This window comes from Tachysurus vachellii, chromosome 15 (genome assembly GCF_030014155.1).
Source record: "Tachysurus vachellii isolate PV-2020 chromosome 15, HZAU_Pvac_v1, whole genome shotgun sequence".
NCBI lineage: Eukaryota > Metazoa > Chordata > Actinopteri > Siluriformes > Bagridae > Tachysurus > Tachysurus vachellii.
The window spans coordinates 8202597-8229862 of NC_083474.1; the positions used below are offsets into that span (position 1 = coordinate 8202597).

Genomic DNA, 27266 nt, shown 5'->3' on the forward strand with positions numbered 1-27266 from the left:
TTTCCTGATTTTAACACATCAACGTTGAGAACTGACTGTTCACTTTGTTGCTTAATATATCACACCCATTAACAGGTGCCAGTGTAAAGAGATAATCATGTGCTTCAAGTCACTCATCTGTGGATATAATGTTATGCCTGATCAGTGTGCATTATGTAATGAACTTGGTTTTGTTTTTAAAATTCAAACACATCTGACATTTAAACCAAATTTGACTGAGCAGGAATGAACGGAAACATGTCTCACAGTAGAAACGACACCGCTCAGTCCAGTGCTCAGTTCCAATATTATTAAGCACGGCTGCTCTTTCTTCTCCTTGGCTTCATACAGTATTTTGTCAGCCCCCTGAAGCCTGCATGAAAGTAAAAACTGGCCCCTCACATGACACCGATAGACCTCACTGTCTTTACAGTCAGTCTGGGTTTAATTGGTGACTCTCAACACATTTTCACATGAGAGAAACAAACTAATGGTTTGTGCATTGTACTTTTTTTCTGTTGAAGACATAAAGAGGGTTTATGGGTAAGCGTGGCATACATGTGCACACCTCCAGAACCCTAACAGTGTTGCACACCAAGTCACCTTCAGCTGAGGGGGGTCTGATCGCACACCAACAAAACCTTGTGCCTCTCCATCAGCTGGCTTTAATTAGTGATAATGTTAGCAATATAACTTACGTTGGTCTACAGTCCTGGCTTTGCTCTGGTGTAATAGCTAGTTGAAGGAAAAAAATTGTTGACCTAGCTTCTTTCTCACATAACTGTTATTAGATTTTATTTCTTTCTAGCTTTTATTTTTTAAAAAAAAAAGGTGTTCTATAAGCTAACTCGGAGTTTACTTGAATACGTAATGGCAAGCTATCAGTGATTATCAGTGATCTGCAGAGCTCGGATTTCCTCTGCAGAAGTATTTTTCTTCTTCTCTATTCATTCTGCAGTGAAATGCGAGCCTGTCATGCCAGAGACTTATGTGACCATCCACACATTTGACTAAAAATACTTTTTATACTTTTATTTTGACTTTTATAAATGATGCCTTACATGTTTGCTTCTTGTACTGTTCAGTTAGATGAACGAAAGAACGAGCGTCGACCCCTAACCCTTCGTGCCATTTGTCTTTTGCAGAACCAATAGCATTCTCAGCAAAGATCATTCCCCGGACAAAAAGCCCAAAAGTGACAAGACTTCCATTTTTTCAGCACAAGATTTTGACTCTACAGGTAAACCCTTTTCTTTTTTCTCTCTGTCTCTCTTTCAGCCCTTGCTCCACTTTTAGCATTTTTTCCCGCCCTTTTCAGAGATCCGAATAAGGTGCGGTCTTTCAGGCTGGAAAAGTGTGCACTGTGTGTGGTTTACGCAGTGAACTGAAGTGCTCTGTGCTTCTCACACTAATGCTGAGCTCTCAGAATGGCAACGGTTGTCCTCTGTTCAAGGCCCAGACACCGAGTCATTGCTGAGGCTCTGACTCAAACAGTGCTGTGATTCAACCTTCCTGACCATAAACTATGCATATGTTCCTGGCCCTGTTTATTGCCAGCTAGAAGATATTATCAGAGATGGGAGACACCTTTTTTTTTTTCTTCCCTAGCCGCTTTTACTGAACAGAAAATAGGATTTGTGCAGGTCTTTCATGTGGTGTTTACGTTAGGTCACGACATGCCGATTGACGTTTAACGATTGTATGAAGGAGGAAAATGAGGTTTTCATGCAGAGCTGTCAAAAAAAAAATATATAATAACTAGGGTGAATGGGAAAGGACTTTTTTTTTCTCCCCAAGTCTTTTCCTGTAATCTGCTGTCTGTAATTGTTTCCTGAAGCAGTTTCCATGGAAGTAGCCATTATTCTGTGCTTGACTTTGTGTCTCTTTCGGAATCAGAATGAGAGATAGAAAACACTCTAATCATTTTAATTAACACTAGTGTAATTAACATTAGCGTATTTCAATTCTTTGGAGGTTACAAGAATATCTCCTCTAGCTTAACTGCTTTTATTATGTATAGCGGTGCAAAGAAAGTGTGCTTGTAATCATGTGAAATTATGGAAAATATTTCACCAGCCTAACATTTAATCTTTTCTGTTTTGTGGTGTGAACTGCATTGTTGTGTTTTTTTTGTTTTTTTTTAAACAGAACAGTCCAGGATTTTATGATTTTGTGATCACAGTTATTAAAACAAAATCAAATGAACTATGTGATATTCAGAGGCATTTTCTTTTCTCCAAATTGCCGCAAAACACGACACAATCAGCCAAAGCCCTCTCATTAAAGTGTTTTTTTGTGTACAGTTAGCATTGATAGTATTTACATATGTGGCTTCACTCGAAGGGGTTTAAAAGAAGAATTCTCTGCTTTTAATTTTACCAGTTCACATAGCTGTATATAAAAATTGCATTACAAATTTTGACAGATCATTCACGCATTTTTGGCTGAAACAAATCTAATGTAAAAATAATGCTAATGTAGTGATAATTGTAAAAAATTGTTCAGTTTTTGAGATTGATCGTTCAATACGTCCTGGTATCTGTGCATGTTGCTTAATAACTAAATAAACTATACACACTTACCTTAACTTGCATCATGTCACAGTAGATTAATAATTAACAATTCACAAGTTAGCAGTGATTTTTTTGACAAAAAAAAAAAAAAAACTTTTTTTTTAACTAATCATAATTCTACTCATACAGTAAAAGCAGAACTGACATAGGACACCACGTGTCTGCTTAAAATGAGGCATTTCTATTGACTTTTAAAGAAACAAAACAATCAACACGAGGGGGGAAAATGAATATATGCAATACTCTGAGAGCTGATTTATACTTCTGCAAGCGTGGCAGGACGTGATGCACAGACGTTTGCGTAGAATGAAGCTTTTAAAGACCTTATCAGCATGAGAAACTAACAGCATGACTCAAATTTTTAGAAAGATTTTTTCTTCAGTTTTATCTGAAGCTCAGAAGGGAAGGAGGACACAGGCAGATTTGGGGTCACGCAGAATGGCTCTTTGTTTATTATTTTGTGTTTTGAGCTTGTTCACTTTGTAATATATTTGTTTGTCTTTTTTTAGTTTTAAATGTATATTTATGACATTTAGCACACGCTCTTATCCAGAGTGACCTTCATTTATCTCAGTTATACAGCTGAGCTGTTGAGGGTAAAGGGCCTTTCTCAAGGGCCCAGTAGTGGCAAATTGGTAGTGCTGGGATTTGATACTTATCTGGTCTTCTGATACTTAACCACTGACCTACCACATCCTCCACTGTAACTATTTCACAGACACACAAACACACATCCATGTTGCCACACACACCTCTACACGCTCTCGTCTCATTTATCCTGAAACACAAAACACTTTTTTATTACTCATACACAGGTGTCCCCTGAAATCTTTTTCTTCTTGACTCCGCCTCCTCGTCAAAACACAACACACAGCTAAAACCCACATCCACAGAGATTTTTTTTTTTAGAAATTGACTGGAGAACATCTCTGGAGCAAATCTCTAGACTGTGGGGAAACTTTAACGGATCCACCCATTGATCCATCTATAAAATTGTTTATACTGTTTATTATACACAGGGTCACAGGGAACTTGTAGCCTTTTCCTGAGGACAGCCTGGACAGGGTGGCAACCCATCACAGGGCACAATCACATACACAATCAAATTTTAGCGTGTCTGTGGACAGTTTAGTCTTTGGCCTGTGGTAGGAAAACTGAGGACCAAGAAGCACAGGAATAAAATTCTCACGAGAAAGAGGTGGGAAAACTGAGGACCAAGAAGCACAGGAATAAAATTCTCACAAGAAAGAAGTGGGAATTGACCCCACAACCCTGGAGGTGCGAAGCAAGCTGGCAAAGACCCAGTGTCAATGTTACTGGATGTGGTGAGGAAGAAATATACAGTAAATGTATTTGGAACAATATTACACTGTGACCCTCTGTAAAAACTAGAGATGAGCCGGATACTCGGCTGAAACGAGTATCCGGTACGGATAAAGCACTTCTGCCGAGTATGAGTATTATACGAGTAATACGAATCAATATCTGTGCTCGGATTGAATGAAAATCATCATTGGGTAGCTGATTGTGTCAGCGTTCTGTGATAGGCTAGTCACAGCGCCCCTCCCCTACACACATACAGATGTATTGTGTTGCTGTGTCTCGCTCTGCTCACTCACAGTCACACACACAACAGCTCTCTGTCTCTCCCTCAGTCACTCGGGTTCGCGGGTCTTTTCCGTTAACGTTTAGGGTTTCTTCAGCTTTTTACTTCGGGTTGTAACGTTAATAATACGTACTTACTAACCAGTAGAGTTCTGGTAAAGGTGGGTTCTTTCAGACGTGGTGCTTGCTTGGTAGAATGTGACTCGCATTGCGTCTCTGCCTGTCAGAGATTTTTTTTTCTTTTTTAAACCTTCAGCTGTCTCTAACCAGGAACCAGACACTGAGTGTGACACGTTTTTGCTGTATTTCATAAAAACATAAAGGTAGTAAGCTAGTGTTATAAATATTACAAATTAATTATTACCGGTTAAAGCCCCGCCCATTTCAAGACAAGCCTACTTCTGGGTTAGGCCCCACCCACTCCGAGTACGGATACATATACAGATAATTCATATGGTTAACAGATACGGATACAGATACAGATAATGCTGTACTCGCTCATCCCTAGTAAAAACCAAAGAATAAAGGTGAATGTTTCCAGGTACACAGCACACCCCTCCGCCAACCAATCAGTGTTCACCTGAAGGTCCTGGGTACACAGAAACAGATCCACCTCCTCATTCACACCTGGGTCTATTCACAAGAGTGTAAAAAGAATCTAGACATTAACATTAACACAGAACCAGGCATGAGGGTTACATTATATCATTTACCCTGAGGGAATCTTGCATTCAGATCTGAGTGTCACCATATAATTTAGCAACATCACAAGAGCACGGGTGAAATTACACTGCTTTACTGAATACGCTGTGATTCCCAGTGGGCATGAACGCTGTAGCGTGCCAATTATTCAGTATATATTCAGAATGACTGCGAGTGCAATGTCGCTGTTCTAACAGTTCTATAAACCAGAAATTTATAATTGAGTAGCTGATATTTTGGACACCATATTTCACAATATGGTTTGTTGATTTTTAAATTAGATCCTGAAGAATCTACACTACACTCATTTTAAAAAAGTCAGCAAACCGGTTAGCTCATTTTGATTTGTACTTTTCTGTGAAAGTGCCCGCTTTTGCATCTTTCATACTTTAAGGGAAGGTTATATTCCAGAAAATTCTGCTGTTAGTCTTGCTAACTCATTGCGAACTAGGAAGTATAAATTTGTATGGTGAACACAGACCATCAGAATGTAATGCGTCACAAACAGTAATACATCCCAGTGTGGTTACTAAATATTAACATTCTTAGAACGTAGCTCATTCAATAAAATTGGTGGACGGGAACTAACTGCTATATAAAATTGAATAACGAAGAGTCGGCTTCTCATATCTACGTGCCTCTCTCCTTCTTCTTCCTTCGACTTATGATTCCAACCCAAAATGTCAACGTTTCCCCGTTTACACTCATTTAATCCTCCATATTTATAACATGCGTTACTGAGTCTGTATTCAATATAGCAGTACCTTCCACCCAGAAATAGGCTTTTAAAAACAAATTAATAAAGACTAATTAAATGTTGCATCAGAAGAAGCTGCTTATTATGTAGAATTATCAATCCATCAAAGGCACCGTGGAACATATTTATTTATAAATATAATTTATTTATTATACTTTATTTATTTTTCCCCTCTTTACAAATTGGCTGCGAATATCACTCGTAAGTTGCACTAGGTACTAGTGCACTTGTATCTACATAAGTTACCCTGGATCTAATAGTGTGGTAGTCTGCTTTGCTTGGATTGCTCTTGTTAATCATGAATTAAAGCCAGATTGTGGTGGTTTTTGTGTCATTTGTTTAAAAGCATTAACACAAGACTTGCGTCACATGGCATCACGTCATGCCAGTTGTTAGTATTATCAGTGCATCTCTGAGTGTGTTTATTTGGCCCTCTGGGGTCTATATCCGTCTATATCTATAACCTTGAACTGGGATGAAGCCATACTCTGTGATTTCCTGATGAAATGCTGATATATTTTTATTGGATTAAAATCCATGCTAAAATGACTATGCTTACTCTACTCTTCTCTACTCTAGACTTTATTCTACTCTGCTCTGCTCTACTCTACTCTGCTTTGTCTGCGTGTAAAAAAAACAAGATGATGTTGTCCAGTGATTAGCTTTCTATTGTCTAGAACTTGGTCACACTGCTAAATTATTGACCTTTCCTCATTCCTCGGCTCATTGCGATTGTTAAACCTTTAAAAAAATATAGGCCAATAAAACACCGGCTAGCTAGAACTAACGTCCCGAATTGATTGGCACGTACGCTACTGTAGTACCGGTGTCAAACTAGGAAGTGCAAACTAATTTTTATGCGGTGAACACAGACCTATTCACAGTGAAACATCTCAGTGTGGTTGTAGTAAATATAAGCACTCTTGAAAAGCCAGGAAAGCTAGTGTGACTTTGTGTAGTGATTTTACCACCATGTGTGTTCTACTGGATTTTTACCTGACACGATCTTTGTATGCCCACAGCCAAGGCAAGTAATTAAGAAAAACATTTGCATGTTGTTTTGATGAAACACACTAACGGCACACAAGCACATCAAACACTTTTGCCGGCACACTGCGCCAGGTTTCTCTGTTCAATCCTGGAGTTTTGCAGCGTCTCCTAATGTCTGTGTCAGAATTCCGTCCAGGGAATATTCCTCACCTCCCGCCGCCTCACTGCTCAAAGGTCATTCTCCGGATGCGCAGTGATGTTTGTGGTTTCTTTAAATTTGACCGGTCAAAATAAATTCTAGGTGTCCAGCAGGCTTCTACACTATGCCACATATATATTTCACTATCAAGTTTCCTTCTCATCTGCTTTAATTATTTCACTTATTTCATGGTAGATTAGTGGTTTTCCTGCACCCGTAGGGTTAGAGGTTTGATTCCCACTTCTGCCCTGTGTGCACGTTTGCCCTGTTTGCTTATTCTCCCCTTGCCTCAAGGGTTTCCTCCAACTATTCTGTTTTCCTCTCTCAGTCCAAAGGTTGCAGGATGAATGGAATATCTAATTTGTCTGTAGGTTGTGCGAATGTGTGTAATTGTGCCCTGTGAGGGGTTGGCACTTGATCCAGGGTTGCCTGCCTTTTGGCCCGAATCCCCTCCTCCTGGTTTATATGGTCTATAGGCTCCTGGTTTCCAAAAAAGCAGAAGAGACAATTGACTTATGGATATTGAATTGCTGACTTAAACTTTCTCTTGCATTTAGCTCATTCTGTCTTATTTCTGTACAGGGCTGGTTCAGAGATGTGTGATCATTCAGAAAGATGAGAACGGATTCGGCCTGACAGTGAGTGGAGACAACCCTGTGTTTGTGCAGCTCGTCAAAGAGGGTAAGTGGATTCTATCTCTCAGGCTAGAGGCTGATATGGTTTGGCAGCAGGTCAGCAGATGAACTGTTATGCTGTGAGCACTACCAATTAGAGGAAATAAGCGTAAGCCTGGTGCAGGGTTCCTGTCCCCCCTAAACCCAGTTTCAATCTTAAAACTTTGTCTTTACACACCAATCACATGGTGCACTGGGATAAAAAAAATCAATCACTCTCCCATATTCTTTTTATATATTCGGTTATATGTTATAATGCAGGGTTTGTTCTGTCAAATCTTTTTTGACATTATGGAAATTTATGATAAAGTGCAGAGGAGGAATGATTTTGTGTGTGTGTAATGACACACTTAAATACACCTCCCTGTAATATTGTTCTCAGCGTTATCCCATAATCAGCAGTCTTCTCAGGGTGGAGCCCTGAGCCACGTATGCTCTTAACTTGCAGTGAGAAATGACTAGAACATGCTGTGCTTCTCAATTTTGTTCAAGTACAGGGCTTTTTAGCATATAAGAAATTCTTGAAAGCAATTTTCCTAATGAAGGAGGTGCATAGAAATTATGTGAAACTATTAAAAGTGACTCAGACACTCAGACTCTAATGAATATATAATGTGTGCTCATAATGTGTGCTCACGTCCTCTCTCTTTGTAGATGGAGCTGCTATGCGTGCAGGGGTTCAGACCGGGGACAGGATCATTAAGGTGAGTTTACAATGCAATTACAGCAGCTTTTGGCTCGTCTGAGAAGTGTCACAGGAAATTTATCATCAACCATTATCGAATGATGGAGATGTATGCACATTTTGTGGTGCAATCACAACCATCTAGCTAGAAACACTACAAAATGCAATATTCAGGTTGCAATTTTCTAAGTTCTACTTAGCATAGTTACAAGTGAGCATCTTAACAAATTAACAAGCTTTATATGATCATGTACGTAGAATAGTAATGCATGTTTATAATATTTACTGTCAGAGTAATGAAGCTGAGACAGAAGGTTTATGTTAAGCAGCTATAATATAGCCACAGCAAAAAAAATAACCAAAAAACACAAGACAAACTCGAAGTCAAGAAAAAAAAGGCGCAGGTCAGGCGACTGGTAAACTGGATACACAGGGCTAGACGAAAACAGGAAATTAGAGGCAGAAATGGAGTCGAATCAAAACACAAGGTGAGATGTATAGGTATAGACTCAGTAAGTGTGTGTGTGTGTGTGTGTGTGTGTGTGTGAGAGAGAGAGAGAGAGAGAGAGAGAGAGAGAGAGGGAGACTCAAAAAACATGAGTCTAGTTAAAAGTTGAGTGAGGTGAGTGTGAGTTTGGGAGTGGAAGCTGATGTTTGTAGGCCAGGGTGCATGCTGGGAGCTGGAGTTCATAGAATGAGTTTACACATATTTTGCACATTTATAAAATGATCTTTCATCTTAAGAAAATATTATGTGCACAATGCAGTAATACAAACTAGATCAAATTAAAGGACCCCAGCCATTTACTCCCTAGCACTTATGTATAGGATGCAGGTCTGATCAGATTAAATTAGTAATCTAATCTAAGCAGAGATTAGACGCATGATTTTTGATGACATCTCTTTACTTTCATCAGCTGCAGTGTGTCGCATAAACCCAGTCCTTTATTTGTGTGTTAATAGCATTAATTAAAGGCATCGTTTCAGGCTTTTACAGTGTGGTAACAAAAGGATAAGAACCCCAAATGGGAGCTAGTTGGATCAGATATATGAGCAGAGAATAAACAAAATAAACAGGACAATAATTTACCTGGTCCACCACTGTCTTTCTGTAATTCTATAATTCTAATACCACACACATTTCTGTATTTAGCCTGCCACCTGCTGGCTACTATTGTGCATAACAAGATAACAAGCACAAACGCTGTGAATTATCTGCATATATTAAATCTGTAGAGGTGTTTAAATATTTAGGGTAAAAGAACAAGCTTTGTGTTGTGCCTTCAGACTACATGATCATCAGTAATTCTTTTTCTAGGTCAATGGCACCTTGGTGACACAATCGAACCATGTAGAAGTGGTGAAGTTAATCAAAGGTTAGTTTCAAAATTTACCTTAAATGTTTGTTGAATGTTTAACCACTTTTATCAGTGTGCTGATGTTTCATTCTGGCAAAAATCAGAAAACAACTTATTAAACATTTTCAGTCAGTAAAACAAGTGAATTATTTATTCATATAAAGTCTGATATAAAATTATTCACGACAATGTTGGCTTTAAGTGTGAGAGGTTTTCACTTCTGTTTGAATAACCTTATACAGAATTTGATTGGTTTTAGTGTTTGTGGTTATGAAAAAGCAATTGGGGCATCTCAGATTAGAAAGGGGCATCTCAGATTAGGGTTTGATAGGGTTTGAACCGGTGTGGAAAAAAGCTTACTGAACTTTTCTGTGAATATTTTTCCTCTAGTAGGCTAAATAAAAACAGAAAAAAATGACCAGTTATTAAAGCAAAGTAGTTTCATATGAGCCATTAATCTTCACTGCGGAGTGTGACATAACAACGAAATTCATTTCTGAGTTTTGACACCCCAAAACAGGCACAATTTCCACATTTGGCCACTGGTATAAAGTAAAAATATAATCTCACGTATTCAGAGCTGTCATTGTTAAATCAGAGTGTAAAAACAGAATGTTACTAGAGAATATATCTCGGTTTCTTTCTCCAGATGTGAGCCAAGTAGCAGAGAGTACACAGCTCAGCAAAAATCTGCAATGGTCTCTAAATAATAATCAGTCCTTGTAGTAGTACCAAAAGTCCCACCTTGTTTTTTCGGCTCACAAAATTTCACAGATCAAAGCTGATTTGCAATCAATTAGGATTGAAGCTATAGATTATTTTAGTAATCGAGTAATCACGTGATTGTTTATTCTATCGATTAATTGAGTAATCGGATAAGAAGTACTTTTTCTTTATTAAAGAGGAATACTAAATATGCAAAAGACAAACTAATTTGTTGCCTTTTTAGAAAAATGTACATTTTTATTGCTGAAATTGCATACATTAATTACCGTGAAAACTAAACCCATTTAGTGCATTTTAATCGCTATAATACATTCTCTTTTGGAATGACAAATTTGGCACCAACGTCTTCAAGCCACTCTGCAATATTTGCAGATGTGCGTCTCTCTTCAAGGGGCTTCGTGGTAAGGCCGTGTGTGTGTCCGTGTGTCCGACAGAGAGAGTGAGACTATGAACATGAATGGCACTTAGGCTTTCACAAAACTAAGCTAATTTAGGGACATCGGCTAGTTACCTTGTGTCGACTCAGCTCGGAGGGCTTGATATGAGGACTGAATGATTTTGGATGAGATGTTGAAGCATTGAACTCATACTGTTGTTGTATGCCAGTTCAATCTTACAGAAACACACTACAGAGTTTTCTTTCTATTTTATTTTGAAATTATGTAAAACTTTAGAAACTTTCTGCCGTTTTCTTTCGGCTGAATCTACTTTTCGCCCCTCACCACTTTCTCCCCGTTCCCCCATTTTTCATTTTGCAGTGTCTCTGTTTACATCACATGTCCAGAGTTTAGCGGGTTGTGCGTCAGTAATAATTGTATGCGGGGAAACGCAGTGCTTCGTGTGTAGTTAATGTAAATGGACTAAACAATATGTAAGTAATTGCTTCCTGACGCAAATGCACCTGTTTAACATCCTGAGTCCTCCACCCTGAGTGAACTGTTCAGTGGTCTGGCTGCTACTTTAGCTTAGGTGTATTAGGGGTCAAAAATCATAAACGCTGATAGATGTTAGCGTACAAGTCCACCAGCACAGTCACCTGTACTGATCCTACCTCTTTATTCTCTTCAGCTGGCTCCTACGTGGCCCTCACTGTGTTGGGCCGACCGCCCGGGTCACCCCAGATCCCTCTTTCAGAGGTCAATCTGAACCTAGAGTCACTAGATGATAATGAGACATCTTCAGTCTCATTCCCACATTCTCCACCACCGATCCGGTACAAACGGGAATACAAGGTAGCAAAACACAATGTCTCATCTCTACAAACCTGGATGTTTTATTCTCGTTCTTGAGTGGAACTGTGCAAATGCATCTAACCGCTATTCACGGTTTTGGTCTTATTAATCTGTTTGTTGCAGTTTGTGACCAATATAAAGTGTAAAGTGTAGGATTTTATTTGTGTTTTTGTGATTTGGTGCTTTACATGCGCTCTTTATTGCTACCTTTTATATCTCCTGCCTTGAACATTAAGGAAGAGAACAGCATCTTGAACAGCCTAAAAGTGGACAACATAGAGAAGACGCTGACTAAAGAAAGACAGGATTTCCAGGTCAGAATTTCCCTGTTGATTGTTCTAGCTTAAAGCTTAATTTCTCTGCAGAATTTTGACAATTTTGTAAACTGTAAAATAAAGCATTGTAAACTGACTCACACTAAGTATTACATTGTAGTACACTGTCTATAATACTAGCGTTCTTAGTAGTTTGTGTTCACATTCGGGTTCTATTATAGACACTGTATGTGATGCAGGCCAACTGCTCTAAATATGACCTTGGCTGATAAAGAATGATGCATTTCCTGTTGTGGTCAGCTGCAGTGTAGAAGAACACTGAGGGGGTCGTGTGTCTTGTATTAAGCTCATTGTTAGTCTCTAATGAGCACAGGACTGTATGTTATTACTGTCGACTTCTTCACGCATACTGGCTGGAGATTGGTTGTTGACCTAATTGAAAAATTCAGTAGATCAAATTTTTTAAGGATGGCATTGTACTGACCTTTTTTTTCCTTTGCTTATACAACACGAAGGAAGAGTATGTCAAGAATCCCGCTCTCCGACTACTGAGGGACATCCAGGAAGCCAAAAAAACTACACACAGAGATACACAGGTACTTCACGCACCATAATTTTATCTGACTTGACTTACAACAAAAGCAGAATACAGTCAGTGATGAATCTACGGATTAAAGGTGCTGTCAGTGATGTATCTACAATGTCATGATAAGTTTTGCTGTATTGCACACACATCACAATACTGAGCAAGTAAATAAGTATTCGTTTAGTATTCATAATTTTTGTGGCTTTTTGAAGTGTATACATAGTTATCTTTAGGTGAAAGATCAAATGCAATAATAATAATGTCTTAGTATAAAATAAAAATGTATAAAATAAAGTTCAAAATAAAAGCACATTGCTGAATCAAGTACTATTTTACAATCTGCCAAATAATAGCGATTGTGTTAGGAACAGCTTGGAAAATTTCATTGACAGACCACCAGAGGGCGATGTGGTAGCACCTGTTCCATGTTGTTAAAGTTTGCTTTTGTCATGTGTTCTTTGTTTATGTTTTGGTTTTCCATGCATGTATTTAGCTCCGACCGATCTATCGTTCTGTTTTCCTACCATTTTTAGTTGTATTTGTTCCTCATGTTCTCCTGATTATTACTCATGTATATATAATATATACATCTGTTGAGTTGTACTTATCATTGCTGAGCCTTTGGTTGATTTCAGTTGATGTTTGGATGTTGTACTCTGTCAGGTATCTGGTCAGGTTTCTGTTTTACTTCATTTGGTAGTGTTTTCTGTAATGCCTGCATGTTCATTTCGGGTTATTTTCAGTTGTATTTTGGCTTATAATTGTCTGTGTGCTTCGCTAGGCTTCCAGCTAGCGTCACAGAATCGATTCCTACCTCCAGAGGGTCAGGAACCTGATAGGTTAAAACCAAAGTGTTAAATTAAAACACATTAGTGTTTAATGTGATAATTAAACCTAGTTTATGATGCAACGTATTGGCAATAATCTATTACTAAACTCCTAGAATTTTTTTTATGATTGCTTGCCATCATCATATAGATCTAATATAATATAATATAGATATAATAAAGTTGGTTTGTTTAAAGTTGGTGGTATAGACCATCTTTTTTTGGACATGTAACTTAATCAGTGTTGAAGTGAACTTGTAGCTAAATATTGGAGCATTCCCACAGCTTGGCTGTTAACACCTTGGATCCTGCTGTAGTTCAAACTCTCCCAGCTTACTGTGAAAATGCTGCCAGTCAGTGAATCATGGATTTATTGATGGACATGAAACAATGGGTTCGTGAATGGGGATAAATCACTACAGGAGCAAATCAGTTCTTACCTCTCTTCCAGTTTTAACACTAACTACAATGGCTCCAAGGATGTAAGCCTCCTGAAATGAGCAGATAACATCAATTAGTCCTAAAACCACTGATAAGCAGGTGTGCTGTCTTGGTGGAGTCACAGTTATCTGAGGGACTGAATTTCAGAGGTGCTAGCATCTGATGCTTAACTGTAGAGTTGTTTATTATTTTTTTCTTTTTTATTGCTACAGAAGTGGAGATAAACTTGAGCCAATGGAAGCTAGTTCAATAAAGGAGAAATAATGAAGAAAGGACATTGGACTTGAAGGAGGCATGTGTGTCTGGGAACTTATTAACCTTGGTCCTGTTAGCCCCTCAAAAACTAGTGGGTGGTTTTTCTCTTTGGAATTAACATGGCGTAGCTTCTAATGATTACTATTTTTTCTGCAATGTAGCAATCTTACCAACATTGGTACCTCAGACCTCATCATTGCCCCCTAACCCCCTGAACACATGGCTTCAGGGTGTTTACTGTGGACTCATTCCTGTGCATAACCATATCCAGGGGCCAGAAGTATGAGTGAAGAAAGCAGCCGAGGATGTTCATTTTAAGAAAGTTCTTTCCACAGATTCTATTTATCCGGTTTTGCACTGCAATCACTGAGTCCATCCCCATTTCTTCAATAACCGCATGGTTCGGCTCCTTCACCTCACAGGGACGAGTGCATAATCTAGACAACAAAAGGGATCATTAGATGTAATCTGCCATCGCTTCAGGACATATACAGCCGGAGGGCCGGCAATCTCGCATACTTACCAAGCATAGAGGACAAATGGCACCTGAAACCAGTGCCACATGGATATAATTGTAGGAATCTGGAAAATAATGTACCAGTCATTGCATGATCAATATCACACTGTATGTGCCCTGTCTAAAATATTGAATAGATTTCTTTAAAATTAAACTTCTTGTCAATTGGGTTAAGGTCTATTGATTGACTTTGCCAGTCTACCAGTTCTCCTGATAAAGTTCTTTGTTGTGTTGGTAGTGTGTTTTGGGTCATTACTTGCTGCAAGATGAATTCATGATGAATTCAACCCTTAGTTCTGTGTTGTCTATTGTAGTTCTGTGTCTTTGTCACACCGAGATCCTGAAGGAATGTTGTTTCATTTCACTACATACTGTATCTGCTATATGCCCAATTGACAATAAAAGCCCCACAATTAGGTTGGATGTATTTCTGTAAAAAGGCAGACAGAACGTTTCTGTAGACTTGAGGATTAGTGAGCCTGTTCTAGAAGCAGTCAATCAAGCCCTAGCCATGACACTAGTACCACCTTTTAGGATGAATGAGCTCTCCACATTTGGCCTTTCCAGTAAATCTTGGTTCCAGAACTTTCAGCTCATTTCTTTGTCAATCTGATTTCCTGATTCTTAATGCTAATGAATGGTTTGCCTCAGTATTTTTCTCAATGTCTTCTTCAAACCGTTGATTGTGATATTTTCACCCTTGCCCTGTGCAGATGATGTCACTGACGGTGGTTTTTTGGGTTTCTCTTCACAGCTCTCACAGTGTTTCTGTCATTGTCTGTTGTTTTTCTTGCAGTCAGTCTAAACGAGTTTATTGGGCAACAATAAACCCCTATGAGTCACAACAAAAAAGGTGTTTGTTTTACAGGATGGCCTGCCTCTAGGAGACGCCGAGGGTGCTTGTGTGGCGGATGTGGACGAGGCCAGTTCAGATAGCTTGTGGAGCCCTGTAAGTGTATCACAGATCCTGCCTCGCCGCCACTCAGCTTCACCTAAGACTGTTGGACAGAAAGACTGGAACTGTCCGAAGATCTCACAACGAAACAGCTTCAACTCGTGCTCTTCACCTGAGAATGCAGACACCTCTGACTTGGTGAGAACTTGATCCTCATGTGATCCAAACAACATTAAGTTCCATACACAAGTAATTCATTTTCACACAGTGATGAACTTTCTATGACAGAACTACTTTGTCCTGTCTTGTGCAGGACTCACACCTCAACCCCGGGATGAAAAATGCTTCCTCCCGACTTGTCTCACAGATCATTGGAGTTGAGGATGATTACTTTGACTCAGAACAGGAGCAGGTACATTTCAGCTCTCAGTTCTCCACTTGTTCAGTTTATTTTGAATTGTCATTCAAAATCACCTTGGCATCTTTGCATCTGTGTGTTCTAGATGAATGTCCAGTGTAACTGTTTCCAGAGTTTGGAGCTGCTTAAGAGTCGACCTGCACACCTTGCAGCTTTCCTGCATCATGTGGTGTCCCAGTTTGACCCTGCTTCAGTGGTACAGTAATAACCCTATAACAACCGTCTTTTTCACAACTGCATTTGTATTATAATCAAGATATTATTATTATTATTATTATTATGAATTCAATACAGCAATACAGCATTCACAAGTGTTGAGCAGCAAACCATGTGTCAAAAGAAATTCACACCACTCACATGTTATATTAAACATAACGTCAACATGAGGATTTCTTAGCCAGCAGCGCTCAACAAGGTCACTGACAAAGGTTTCGGGTGCAATGTAAATAATGAAAAATTCTTTACTTACAGATGTTCAGAAGTCTTTGCTGAGCTAAAATAAATCCTGCTTTCTCCATGGCAATCCTACTGGATCCATGTAGCTAAAGTAGCTAATGCACATCATTGGAAATCAGCTCACTGACATTATAAAGATGAATAATTGTATTCTACATGAACACACGTGTGTGCACTTGCCATGGCCACTATGTAAACTGAAGCATGTAAACAGAGCTATATTATATGATGCCCCTGATATTCCAGTTTCTTGATATTGGGGTTTACAAACTAGGGGTCACAACCACAAAAAATGAAAGGAGGTCAAAGGATTATGGTTGCAGAAAACACCATTTCAGGTCTCTCTTGTCTGAAAATTTTCATACAAACTACGTTATGTAATTCAATGTATTAACAAGTAAGAAAAAATATTTAATTATACTCATTTTGACCACAAACCAAAGGAAAGTCTCTTAAAGGTGGGGTCTCCGTTGTTTGAGAAATGCTTCAGAAAACCGCGTTGGGCCGCCAAACAAAACAAAAACAAAACTAACGTGTAGCCAATGAGCAGAAAGGGGAGTGTCTTGTCAATATGGGCAGAGAAAGTGTTCAGTGCGCATGTGTGACATTAGCAGAAAGCTATTTTAACATTGACATGGCGGATAAAAACAAAGAAAGAAAGCGAAGAAAGACTTACGATAAGGCAAGAAGTAGGACTAACAGAATATGGCTTTCTATCAATTAAAGTTCAGAATATTAAATCAATCAATACACTTACTTGTGTTACAGCAAGTCTTTGTGCCTGAAACATGCGCACATGCTCCAAGTCTTCTGTTTCCATGTTATCGGCAGCAACGTTACGAACATTAGCTCTGCCTCAGGTCTTCTTCTGCGTGAAATGGAGCGAAACCTTTCACGGTACAACACACAGTACTACAAAAACATGTTTATATTATCATAGTATTACTCATTGAGTTCATTTATTGATAAAAATATACCCTCGGTAAACTGCCCCAACAGGTTCAGCCGCCCCAACAGGTTCAGCCATAATACTTGTCTGGGTTATACTTGGCTTATACTTGTCTGATGTATGTGTGGGGCGGAGCTATCAAAACAGGGGTGGGACCAATTTGGGTTAGGGGCGTGTTTGTTTTGGTGATTTCAAATGTCAACATTAGCTTTCAAACAACGGAGACCCCACCTTTAAGCCAATTTCTCAGAAAGACATGCCAAAACATGGAATTTTGTGATCCCTCTGTTTAGTCTCTCAAAAAATCTAGCTGCTGCATATTACACAAGCTGCAGGTGAGATAAGGAAGTGTGACGAAGGGCAGCATTTTGTGAATTACAGCGTCGTTATAATACATCTAGCCACATTGTAATAAGACTAAGAATCACAGTTTCCCAGTAGAGAAAAACTATTTTAATTTAAATCAGAAATAAAGTCTGAAATGAAGGAAGCTACCAATAGCATCAGCACTAATCTGCTTATTAAGTATACTAGACTCAATGTAGCTCCAGGATTCATTCCTCTATCTCTTAACATCTAAGATCTTATTATTTTTATACCTTGTTTCCTCCAGATTATACTATAAGATTTGTAGGTTTCTAAAGTCTCAGCGTAATTGTACGTACATTTTTTTCTATGTTTCTTCTCTTCTACAGCTTTGCTATCTTTACACTGACCTCTACAAGCAGACCAACTCGAAAGAAACCAGGCGCATCTTCATGGACATCTATACCTTCTTCATTGACCGGGGTGCTGTGAGTAAAACTCTCCCTTCCATACTCATGTTCTTAAAAACAAAGCTGAATCTGAGCATCTAAACAGGAACTAGCCCTCTCTCCTAACAAGCTAGCTTGTGACCTGGAATTTGTCTATTTTTATATTACCTATACACTGATCTAACATGGTTTTACATATTGTTTATTAGCATGTACATATTAGTGAAGTGTAATTGCAGCAGAATTTCTGTGGAGATTTCTTGCGCCTGCAGTTGCTTCACAGTCAGATAAAAATTACGACGCTAATTATTTAACATCATCTTTTTTTTATTTAACAGAACTTAAAAGTAACCGTGCCTGAATCTATCTCTTCTGAACTCGGTAAGTTTGCATTGAAATTAAAAGTTTTATTCTAATAGATGCAGAATAATAACGAGCAAAACACGTCTAGATTATAATTAGCTGTTTTTGAGTTAAGTGTTATTTGTTCTTCGAGCGTTTCTCGCAGGCGAACAATTATTCTCTGGTAGACTCCATGTTGTGTTATGTGTTTCGATGTGTTGAGTTGATGGTCTACTTTAACCTCCAATATACAGCATGTAATACTTTATTAGACCTTTGTGTAGTTGTCTGTAGTGCGAGTCTGTATATGCTTGTGTAGGGATAAGCGTTTGAAATCATGTTTGAAGGCTTCCTCAAACAAAGAAACAAAAACCTCGGTGTCTTTTATTCTACACGAATGACCGAGAGTCACGTCTGTGGTGTTTCTAGAGCGGAGGAGGCCAGAGCTGATTCCTGAGGAGCTGCACAGACAATATGTTCAGACAATGCAGGACACCCTTCTTCCTGAAGTGAACAAAATTCTAGAAGACTTTAGGTGAGTGTGGAGTGATTCTCTGATTGCATTCAGCTCAGAAAGTTAGTCATACTGAATACTGTATTTATCACTTTTCTTAAAGCTGATGAAATTTCTACTGGTGATGTGCTTTATGCCTTATCTTTTATTCAGATATCTTTAATCTATATCTTTAAAACTCTAGGAGAGTGGATAAGCGTGATTAATAAAGCATGGATAATTATCAACAAAGTCTAGAGCAGAAAAAGTCTGTAGTTGGTGAAAAATTCAATTTGGCAAAAGTTACTTCTACAGCGGCATAAAAGGTTATTTATATATTTGTGGGCAGGCAATATGAAAGTCCTACATATGAAAGTGTTTTCAACCATGCAACTCATAACTCATGTTGTTTACATAGATCTGCATGATTTTATGAATCATATGGATAGAGTGGATCAAGTTTGCAGGGGTGTTCCTAATAAATTGGCCATGAAACTTATTACACTCATGTTAAGCTTCATAAAGTAATGTAAAGAACCGGGGCAGGGGGTTTAAGGGAAAACATTTTCATTTAAATATTACTTTTGTGACTGGTTGTGTTGAGCTGCGTTATTTTTTACTAAAATTTTATTGGTAGAACGCTTTTAACAATTGACATTGTTTTCAAGTCCAAAGAAATATCTAATATCAGAATATTCATTCATTCATTCATCTTCTACCGCTTATCCGAACTACCTCGGGTCACGGGGAGCCTGTGCCTATATCAGTCGTCATTGGGCATCAAGGCAGGATACACCCTGGACGGAGTGCCAACCCATCACAGGGCACACACACACACTCATTCACTCACGCAATCACACACTAGGGACAATTTTCCAGAGATGTCAATCAACCTCTACCATGCATGTCTTTGGACCGGGGGAGGAAACCCGGAGGAAACCCCCGAGGCACGGGGAGAACATGCAAACTCCACACACACAAAGTGGAGGCGGGAATCGAACCCTGACCCTGGAGGTGTGAGGCGAACGTGCTAACCACTAAGCCACCGTGCCCCCCATATATCAGGATATACAGTTCATTATTTATTTAACTGTAACCCTATGTAATAATTTTCTGTACAATGTAATATTTAATTTTTACATTTCGTGTGTGTGTTCATGCAGGCAGAAGCACAGTATGGGACTGACTTTAGCTGAGGCAGAGCTAGCTCATCTGGACACAGAGCAGGTAAAAGACGCCACTGCGATGGAGAGAGAGAGATCCTGTGCTGAGAACATCCTCACCAAAATAGATGACATTCTGTAAGAGTCATTCCCAATACCATAAAGCCTGAACATCTTGCTTTACAAAGCTCGTTCTCTAAAACCATCTGTTTTATGCAACAGGTTGTCCTCGCTAGCCGCAGAAGAGGAAAAGTGGTAAGGAAAACCTTTCATGTCCACCTTGCACAAACATAAAGTCACAGCATCTTATAATGAGCCAGCAGGCCATCTGTACATGTCAATGCGAGATTTTGAATCGGGATCCTAAGTCAGAACTGTTTATTTAACATTATGGGGTACAAATAGTGACACACAGGGAAACATATGTGAGATGCCATCTGGCTTTAAAAGTCTTGATGTAGAGAGAAAGAGTAATGGAGAGTGCAGTTGGTGACATGGTACAGTAAGAGCTTTATGGGGCAGAAGAATGTGTCTACATTGAGCTTTTCATACTCAACAAGCTTGAAGCTAGCATATGGTAATGTAAATGTACAGATTCCGCATAAGCACGCGGCAGATTTTCAGATTTGCCGTGTCTCATTCTAGTGCAAGATCAGAATGATCCTCCAGTTGTGTAAAATGCTTGTTTTTATTCCCGCAGTACAACTATACAGTATGTGATCTACTTTTACTTGAAGCACCTGGGTGTGAGAGGCAAAGAGCAGCGTAACTTAGAGTCCAAACGTGTGCGCATAAATTTCCTGCCCAAGATTAAGGTAGGTTTACGCTACGTTCTTTCATCATTCCATACTGGATTCTATAAATTGAATGAAATACAATGGTTGGTTTTAAGGCACTCACTTGAAGGAGTGTTTTTAGTCTGGATACTTACCGAAGACCAGTAAGCTGGAGAAAGAAGGAGAAGAAAAGGTGAAAAAGCCTCGTTTCAATATCCTGGGGCCTCAGCGTCGGCCAAGCCGCATTGATACAACACCTGGTAATATTGATTATATTGTCCTGTTTACAATCTCTAAGTGCTGTACAGACAAAATTGTTTCTGTTCGACTTCATATTGAACTTTTTTTTTGATAAGTTCAGGGGGCATGGTACCTATGTGGTTTGGAGATTCCTACCTTTGCTTTGTGTAAAAGGAAGTTGAACTTGTTTTCCCTGTGCTTTGGGGGTTTTATCTGAGTACTCTGGTTTCCTCCCCTACGCCAAATATAATATATAAGTGCCTTTTTACACCTGAACACTTCATGTGTTTTCTCTGATCCGATAGCTATCTGATTTGTTAAAACTGTTCCATTCACATTAGGCCACGTAAATGCATCTTGGCAAATCGGATATCAATCCGATCTTTCTTCTCCCGCCCAAAATGCAAATATATTTTACCCCATTTTTCTTTGTTGCATGCGGTTTTCAGAATGCAGTAAAAAAAAAAAAGACGAAAAAACTTTTTGTTACGACGGTTATGCTACAAAAAACAGCATTTACTGTTCGCTGCATTTTCGCTAGCGGCAGCAGTGCATTTGTTTCTGGTGCGATGCACGACTTGTGAGTCACTTGTGAGTGACGTACTTCCGTTTGGGAGGAGTATAGCGCTGACGTATGTGGCTTGAACAACCACATTCATTTACACCTGTCCAGTTTCATCTGAAATGCGTCCCAGACCACCTCCTGAAGTGGTTTGAACGATCGGAACCGTCATCCGTCTCGAAAATGTTTCGGAGGGAATTTAGACCTGGTCTTTTTACGATCGGATAGCTATCCGATCACAGAAAACGCAGAAGTGACCAAGTGTAAAAAGCCCCTAAGATGTACTTTCTAAGCTGATTACTATCTCTAAATTGATCCCTGTGCAGAATAAGCAGAGCAGAAGATAAATGGATGTATGGCTTTATAAAAACTTTATGCTAACTACTTGAGCCAGTATCAAATCTGTATCAAATACTCTGCAATATCAGTGTGCCGGTTTGTGTCTGAGCAGTAGGTCGCTCCATGGATGGAAGCAAGCCAAGACCTCAGAAGCAGCTCTCACAGCCAGCAATGGGAAAGTTTGATGTTGTAGACATTGGGCGTTTACGGGGAAGCCTGTCGAGCGAGGGCCCGGACCTCATCCAAAGCCCCACATTCATCAGCAACATTCCTCCTTACAGTCCTGTCTCAGATACAGCCTTCAGAGACACAGACTGCAGTGAGTACTGGAACTGTACTAAAAAAATCTCTCTAAAATAATCTAGCTTAGAGGTACAAACAACTCCAGAATTATTGGCACCCACAGTACAGATAGATATTTTGCATATAAGTAGCATAATATGAAAATTTGAGAAATCACATTTCTGGAAGCAAGTATATTCTAACAAAAGTGGAGTTATTGATCTGCATTTAGTACTTAACAGCGTTGAGTCTCCTTTTATAATGCTTAGGAAAATTAGAGAATACAGAGCAAGGAATCTGAGACAGACCAGTCCTCAATAAAAACAGTTCACCAGAATTCTCCTGAAAAGAAAAAAACAAGCACCAAAAGCTCCAAAGTTCCAAACATATTACCTTGCACACCATCTACAATGTGTCACTAACTGCACACATAATTCACACCAACAGAACAACCCACGGTTTGAAATTGAGCAAATAGAATATATCTCACTATGACCTGCTTCACCAATTCAGAAATCTCCAGTTCCTCCAGGATTCTCAGTGCTCTTCAGGACACGGCTCTTCAGGGATCAAAGAAAAGGTGTCATGTTCGAAGTTGTTTAACACAGCTAGTTGTAAACATCAGGAAATGAAAGCTGAAAACCTCCTCTTATCATCTTTTATCCATTTCTACATCTTAAATCAAAATGTCTTCAATGTATAGCGAAAACATTTCGCTGTAAAAGCGAATGGACGGTGCCGTTCCAATACTTTTGGTGCAGGCTGCATAATGGCTGCTCATCTATTTCTCTCAGCGATAGCCAACTCAAATACGGAAATGAAATTCAGGGATGTTCCCTCTGGTGGTTTTTGCCTGACAGTTCCCAGTGTTCAGCTGTTTCAGATATATGTAACTAAGCTCCTTTTTCCCACAGCCACCTGTGTGAGCTTATCTTTTTAAGCCTTGCATGAAAAGCAAAGTAGAGCAGAGCTCAAATAGCTTTGTGTACATAGTGATTGATTCTACTGAGAACACTGATACTAGCTCTAGGCCGTAATAAGCACTGTGTATTGTATTTCACTTGACAAATCACCGGGCTTGTATTAGATAATACATACAAACCCTGTATGTAATAAACTAGCTTCAGTTTTTATGGAAACATTGTGATCTTGGTGAAAGATTGCTTTAAGTTCAGGATTTTATTCGTTCCATAACTTCACTGCCTTAATTCATGTACTCTCCTGCGTACCTTTTGTGCACCACTGGGACATGTACCACAACAAAAGGCGACAACTTTTGTCAGTTTTTAATACTTTGTAATACGTCATGACATTGCTCTGATCGATTTAAGAGTATTTACTAATCTATAAGACCAGACGACTGACACGCATCCAGAAATTTTAGTAGTTAGTAAGTAAGTATCGATTTAAGAGTATTTACTAATCTATAAGACCAGACGACTGACACACATCCAGAAATTTTAGTAGTTAGTAAGTAAGTTGATTTTATTCATAAAATACATTTGCAACAAAGTTCTATATGTACATAATTTGTCATGTTTACTATAGTACAAGGTGCTTATTTTTATAGCAAATTCTACTTTTCTTGGCTTTAGATAATAACATATGCATATACAGTCTAAATAAATATTTAAACATTCACAAAGTTATTGTTATTTAACTATGTAAGTTAGCTGTCTAAGGGGGACACGGTGGCTTAGTGTTTAGCACGTTCGCCTCACACCTCCAGGGTTGGGGGTTCGATTCCCGCCTCCGCCTTGTGTGTGTGGAGTTTGCATGTTCTCCCCGTGCCTCGGAGGTTTCCTCCGGGTACTCCGGTTTCCTCGCCCGGTCCAAAGACATGCATGGTAGGTTGATTGGCATCTCTGGAAAATTGTCCTGAGATAGGCACAGGCTCCCCGTGACCCGAGGTAGTTCGGATAAGCGGTAGAAAATGAGTGAGTGAGAGAATAACATTTTAAAATCTATTCTCAATTGACTGGCAGTGAGAACAGAATAGGGGTAATTTCCTATTTACGTCCTCACACCCAAAGCCTGGCCGTGACATTCTGGACTATTTGAAGGCGCGCTATTAATGACTGGTTTACTTCACAAAAGGAATTGCAATAATCTAGGCATGACAAAATGAAGGTATAAATGACTTTTTCGGAGTTCCTGAAAGTGAGGAAATTTTCACAAAGCATTATTGATGGATTTATTTATCAAACTTCAGCCTGCTGTCAAACAGAAAGACAAAATATATATCTACAGTACATTGGTATTACCCTGTGATAATTATTTCTGATGTCCACAACAGACATGAGAGTGAATTTCAGGCAATCAGTGCAGCCACATATGTTAACATACACATATGTTAAGAATTTAATTTATTTGTTTTATCCAAAGGCATGAGCCCACCTTCCATGCTCCAGCGGCCGAGTGACGGTATTCAGGCTGGAGAAGGCCTGGACATGACATACCCCCCATGTGAATACAATACCTACAATGCAGAGCATCTTGATGAGGACAGAGACGGAGACAGGTACACAGTCAGGAATCTCATTCTGCTCTGGATTTAAATGCATTTCCCTCCACTATACTGTGGAAAGCTTTGCAGCCTATTTTACAATCTGCAGTTTTAGTGGTTTTATATGACTATTGCTGGTCACACTGTACTGGATCTTCCCATAATAAATATCGACCAAAATCAATAAACGGACACTGTGATAACATGTCAGACCATGCTGACGATCCTCTAACAATAGATCTACGATTATAAAAAATGACGTGACGTCTACAGTAAAGAAAACAAATTTCGAAAGTGATTTTGGAGCCATTCCTAGAAGCTGTACTTTCTTTTTTCTATTTCTTTTACACATCTCTTTTTTTCCTGTCATAATAGAACTAGGGATATTGGTTTAAATCTCACATCGCTGTTACACTTCACCATTGCTAACATATTTGACGCCGTCTCATAACTTTCGTGTCATCTCAAGCCGTCTTCCTGTCGGTGGATTTTAGTCGAGTGGAGCGGTGCGCACACTGAGATTTCCATCAAAATATTTCTGACACTTCCAGAACTTTATTCGCATTAAGCACATCTCGTTATGCTTTCCGAGATGGTCGATCTCAACTCACGATCAAAGGATTCTGTTATGAAATGTGATTTTTGTCTGTGACAGCAAATCAGGCTGAAAATCATACAGGGTGAAGTAATATGCAAAATACAATAGAATCAGTTCTATGTCTGCTCGATGTACCTGAGAGAAATAAGTAGGTATTTATTTATTTATTTATTTTTCTCTCCTTTTTCAGATTTGTGGATGTATGCACACCAAAGCTGAGCAGAAGGTATTTCTTCTGCTTGCCCTTTTCTATGTCAACATTTAATCTTTGTTTCAGTTTCAGACAATTCAATTTGGTGTTTTTATGAGCACTTCTGTTAGAAACCTTTCTTCCATTCTCATCATTTCATCACTTTCATTCTCTGTTTACTCTCTCAGGCTAGAGGAGACTCTGAGCGAGGACGACGGTGTTTACTCTGACATGGATCTTCCAAACTGGCAGCAGCTTGTGAAGATGGAGGTTCTAGCTGAACTGACACCGCAGGAGATCAAGAGACAGGAAGTTATTAATGGTCAGGCGGGGATCTTTATTTGAACACTGAGGACACACTGAATTTATATAACATGAAATAGGAACAAAAGTACCATTTAAAATGAGAAATAATCATGTATGCAATGTTTCATTATCTCAGAGCTGTTCTACACGGAGCGTGCACATGTGCGTATGCTGAAAGTCCTAGACAATGTCTTCTACCAAAAGTTGACCCGTGATAACATACTACCACCTGCTGACATTAAAAACATTTTCAGCAACCTGGAGGAAATCATCCAGCTCCATGGTAATAAAAAACACACCTGCACATATGAGGACATTCGTACATACTGTGCACCATACCTCTTCTGACTTCTTTTCTACACTTCACTCCAGTGATGATTTCGGAGCAGATGGCAGCCATACGCAAGAGGAATGAAACGTCAGTGGTTGACCATATCGGAGACGATTTGCTGTCTTGGGTAAGTCCTACATATTGTTTTAACAAGGAGTAAAAATAAGTGTGACAAAGTTTCTCTTCTGGCTCTGTTCGAAATCTGTCCTGTAAAACCCTGCTTGAATTTCGTATCCAGTTCAGCAAAGAAGAGGAGGAAAAGATGAAGCATGCAGTTGGCACCTTCTGTAGCAACCAGCCCTTCGCTCTAGAGCTCATCAAAAGCCGGCAAAAGAAGGACCAGCGATTCCAGACCTTCATGCATGTAAGGGCAGCACTTCCTGGTTCAGTGCGTGGTTGACCATGGTTTTGGTTTTACACACACACACACACACACACCCCAGGGGGTTGTAATTGAGCCAGGGTGTTTACCCTAGAGGCAGCATGGAGGTGCAGCAAGGAGCCTTCGCAGCTTCAGGGTCACATTGCTTTGCATTGAGTACCAAGAACACCAATTTCAAACACCAATTCTTTTTTTTGTTTGTGACAGAAATTAAAAAGCAAGAACCTTTGCTTGCTTTAATATTGCTGTTTCTACTGCTTAAAAAAACAGTTTTTCTTATTTGTTTTGAATCTGAACCCAGTTCAAGCTCACTGGCTGCTCATTCTAATTTTTTTTTTTTTTTTTTTTTTGGCGACCAGAAATAATTGCTTTAGTGGAAAATATATAAATGCACATCACAGGATTGAACATTTGGAGGTTTAATTGGAGTGAATTGTTGTGTAATTTAAGCTCTTTGGCTTGTTGAAGAGCTCATGTGGGAGATTCAGCCACACATTCTGAACAGTTTTATGCATGGTGCTTTATTTGCTGATGCCCAGAACTGCTTTCTGTAGGAAAAATGAGTATATAAACTGAATAACAGATGCAGTGAGTGAGTGAAGTTCATCTTTGACAAACACTCACTGGTCACATTGATAGAAACATCTATACTCCTGCTTATTCCTGCAGGAATCAGATTATAATGCTTGAAATCATCAGGTACGGTTCAAGATTACCGAGTTACATTAAAATGAATGATTTTTCTCAACAAGATGTTTCCTTCCTTTTTTTTTATCCTCATCGTTCTGTATACAATCTAGCAGCTGTGTGGAAAACAGATTAGACATTTCTGAAGACTCAGTTGGTCAAAGTCACTGAAATCAAATATTTTCTCCCTTCTATGTGATGTGAGCATTAAGCTT

The 27266-nt window shown here is 39.1% G+C and overlaps 1 protein-coding gene across 3 annotated transcripts in view; it reads left to right on the forward strand.

The window, feature by feature from the left end:
* arhgef12a (Rho guanine nucleotide exchange factor (GEF) 12a) overlaps window positions 1-27266 on the forward strand; it is a 56439-nt gene that overhangs the window by 19641 nt on the left and 9532 nt on the right. For all 3 annotated transcript variants that reach the window (XM_060887852.1, XM_060887850.1, XM_060887851.1), the window contains exons 3-26: window positions 1125-1219; window positions 7388-7486; window positions 8134-8183; window positions 9483-9540; window positions 11317-11480; window positions 11717-11794; window positions 12271-12351; window positions 15250-15474; window positions 15590-15688; window positions 15780-15890; window positions 17795-17893; window positions 18193-18235; window positions 18626-18731; window positions 19853-19990; window positions 20075-20107; window positions 20553-20667; window positions 20771-20888; window positions 21882-22088; window positions 24437-24572; window positions 25346-25381; window positions 25534-25667; window positions 25788-25934; window positions 26024-26109; window positions 26221-26346. In XM_060887852.1, the coding sequence (XP_060743835.1) occupies window positions 1125-1219; window positions 7388-7486; window positions 8134-8183; window positions 9483-9540; window positions 11317-11480; window positions 11717-11794; window positions 12271-12351; window positions 15250-15474; window positions 15590-15688; window positions 15780-15890; window positions 17795-17893; window positions 18193-18235; window positions 18626-18731; window positions 19853-19990; window positions 20075-20107; window positions 20553-20667; window positions 20771-20888; window positions 21882-22088; window positions 24437-24572; window positions 25346-25381; window positions 25534-25667; window positions 25788-25934; window positions 26024-26109; window positions 26221-26346 (2584 nt within the window). The remainder of the gene's footprint in view (window positions 1-1124; window positions 1220-7387; window positions 7487-8133; window positions 8184-9482; window positions 9541-11316; window positions 11481-11716; window positions 11795-12270; window positions 12352-15249; window positions 15475-15589; window positions 15689-15779; window positions 15891-17794; window positions 17894-18192; window positions 18236-18625; window positions 18732-19852; window positions 19991-20074; window positions 20108-20552; window positions 20668-20770; window positions 20889-21881; window positions 22089-24436; window positions 24573-25345; window positions 25382-25533; window positions 25668-25787; window positions 25935-26023; window positions 26110-26220; window positions 26347-27266) is intronic.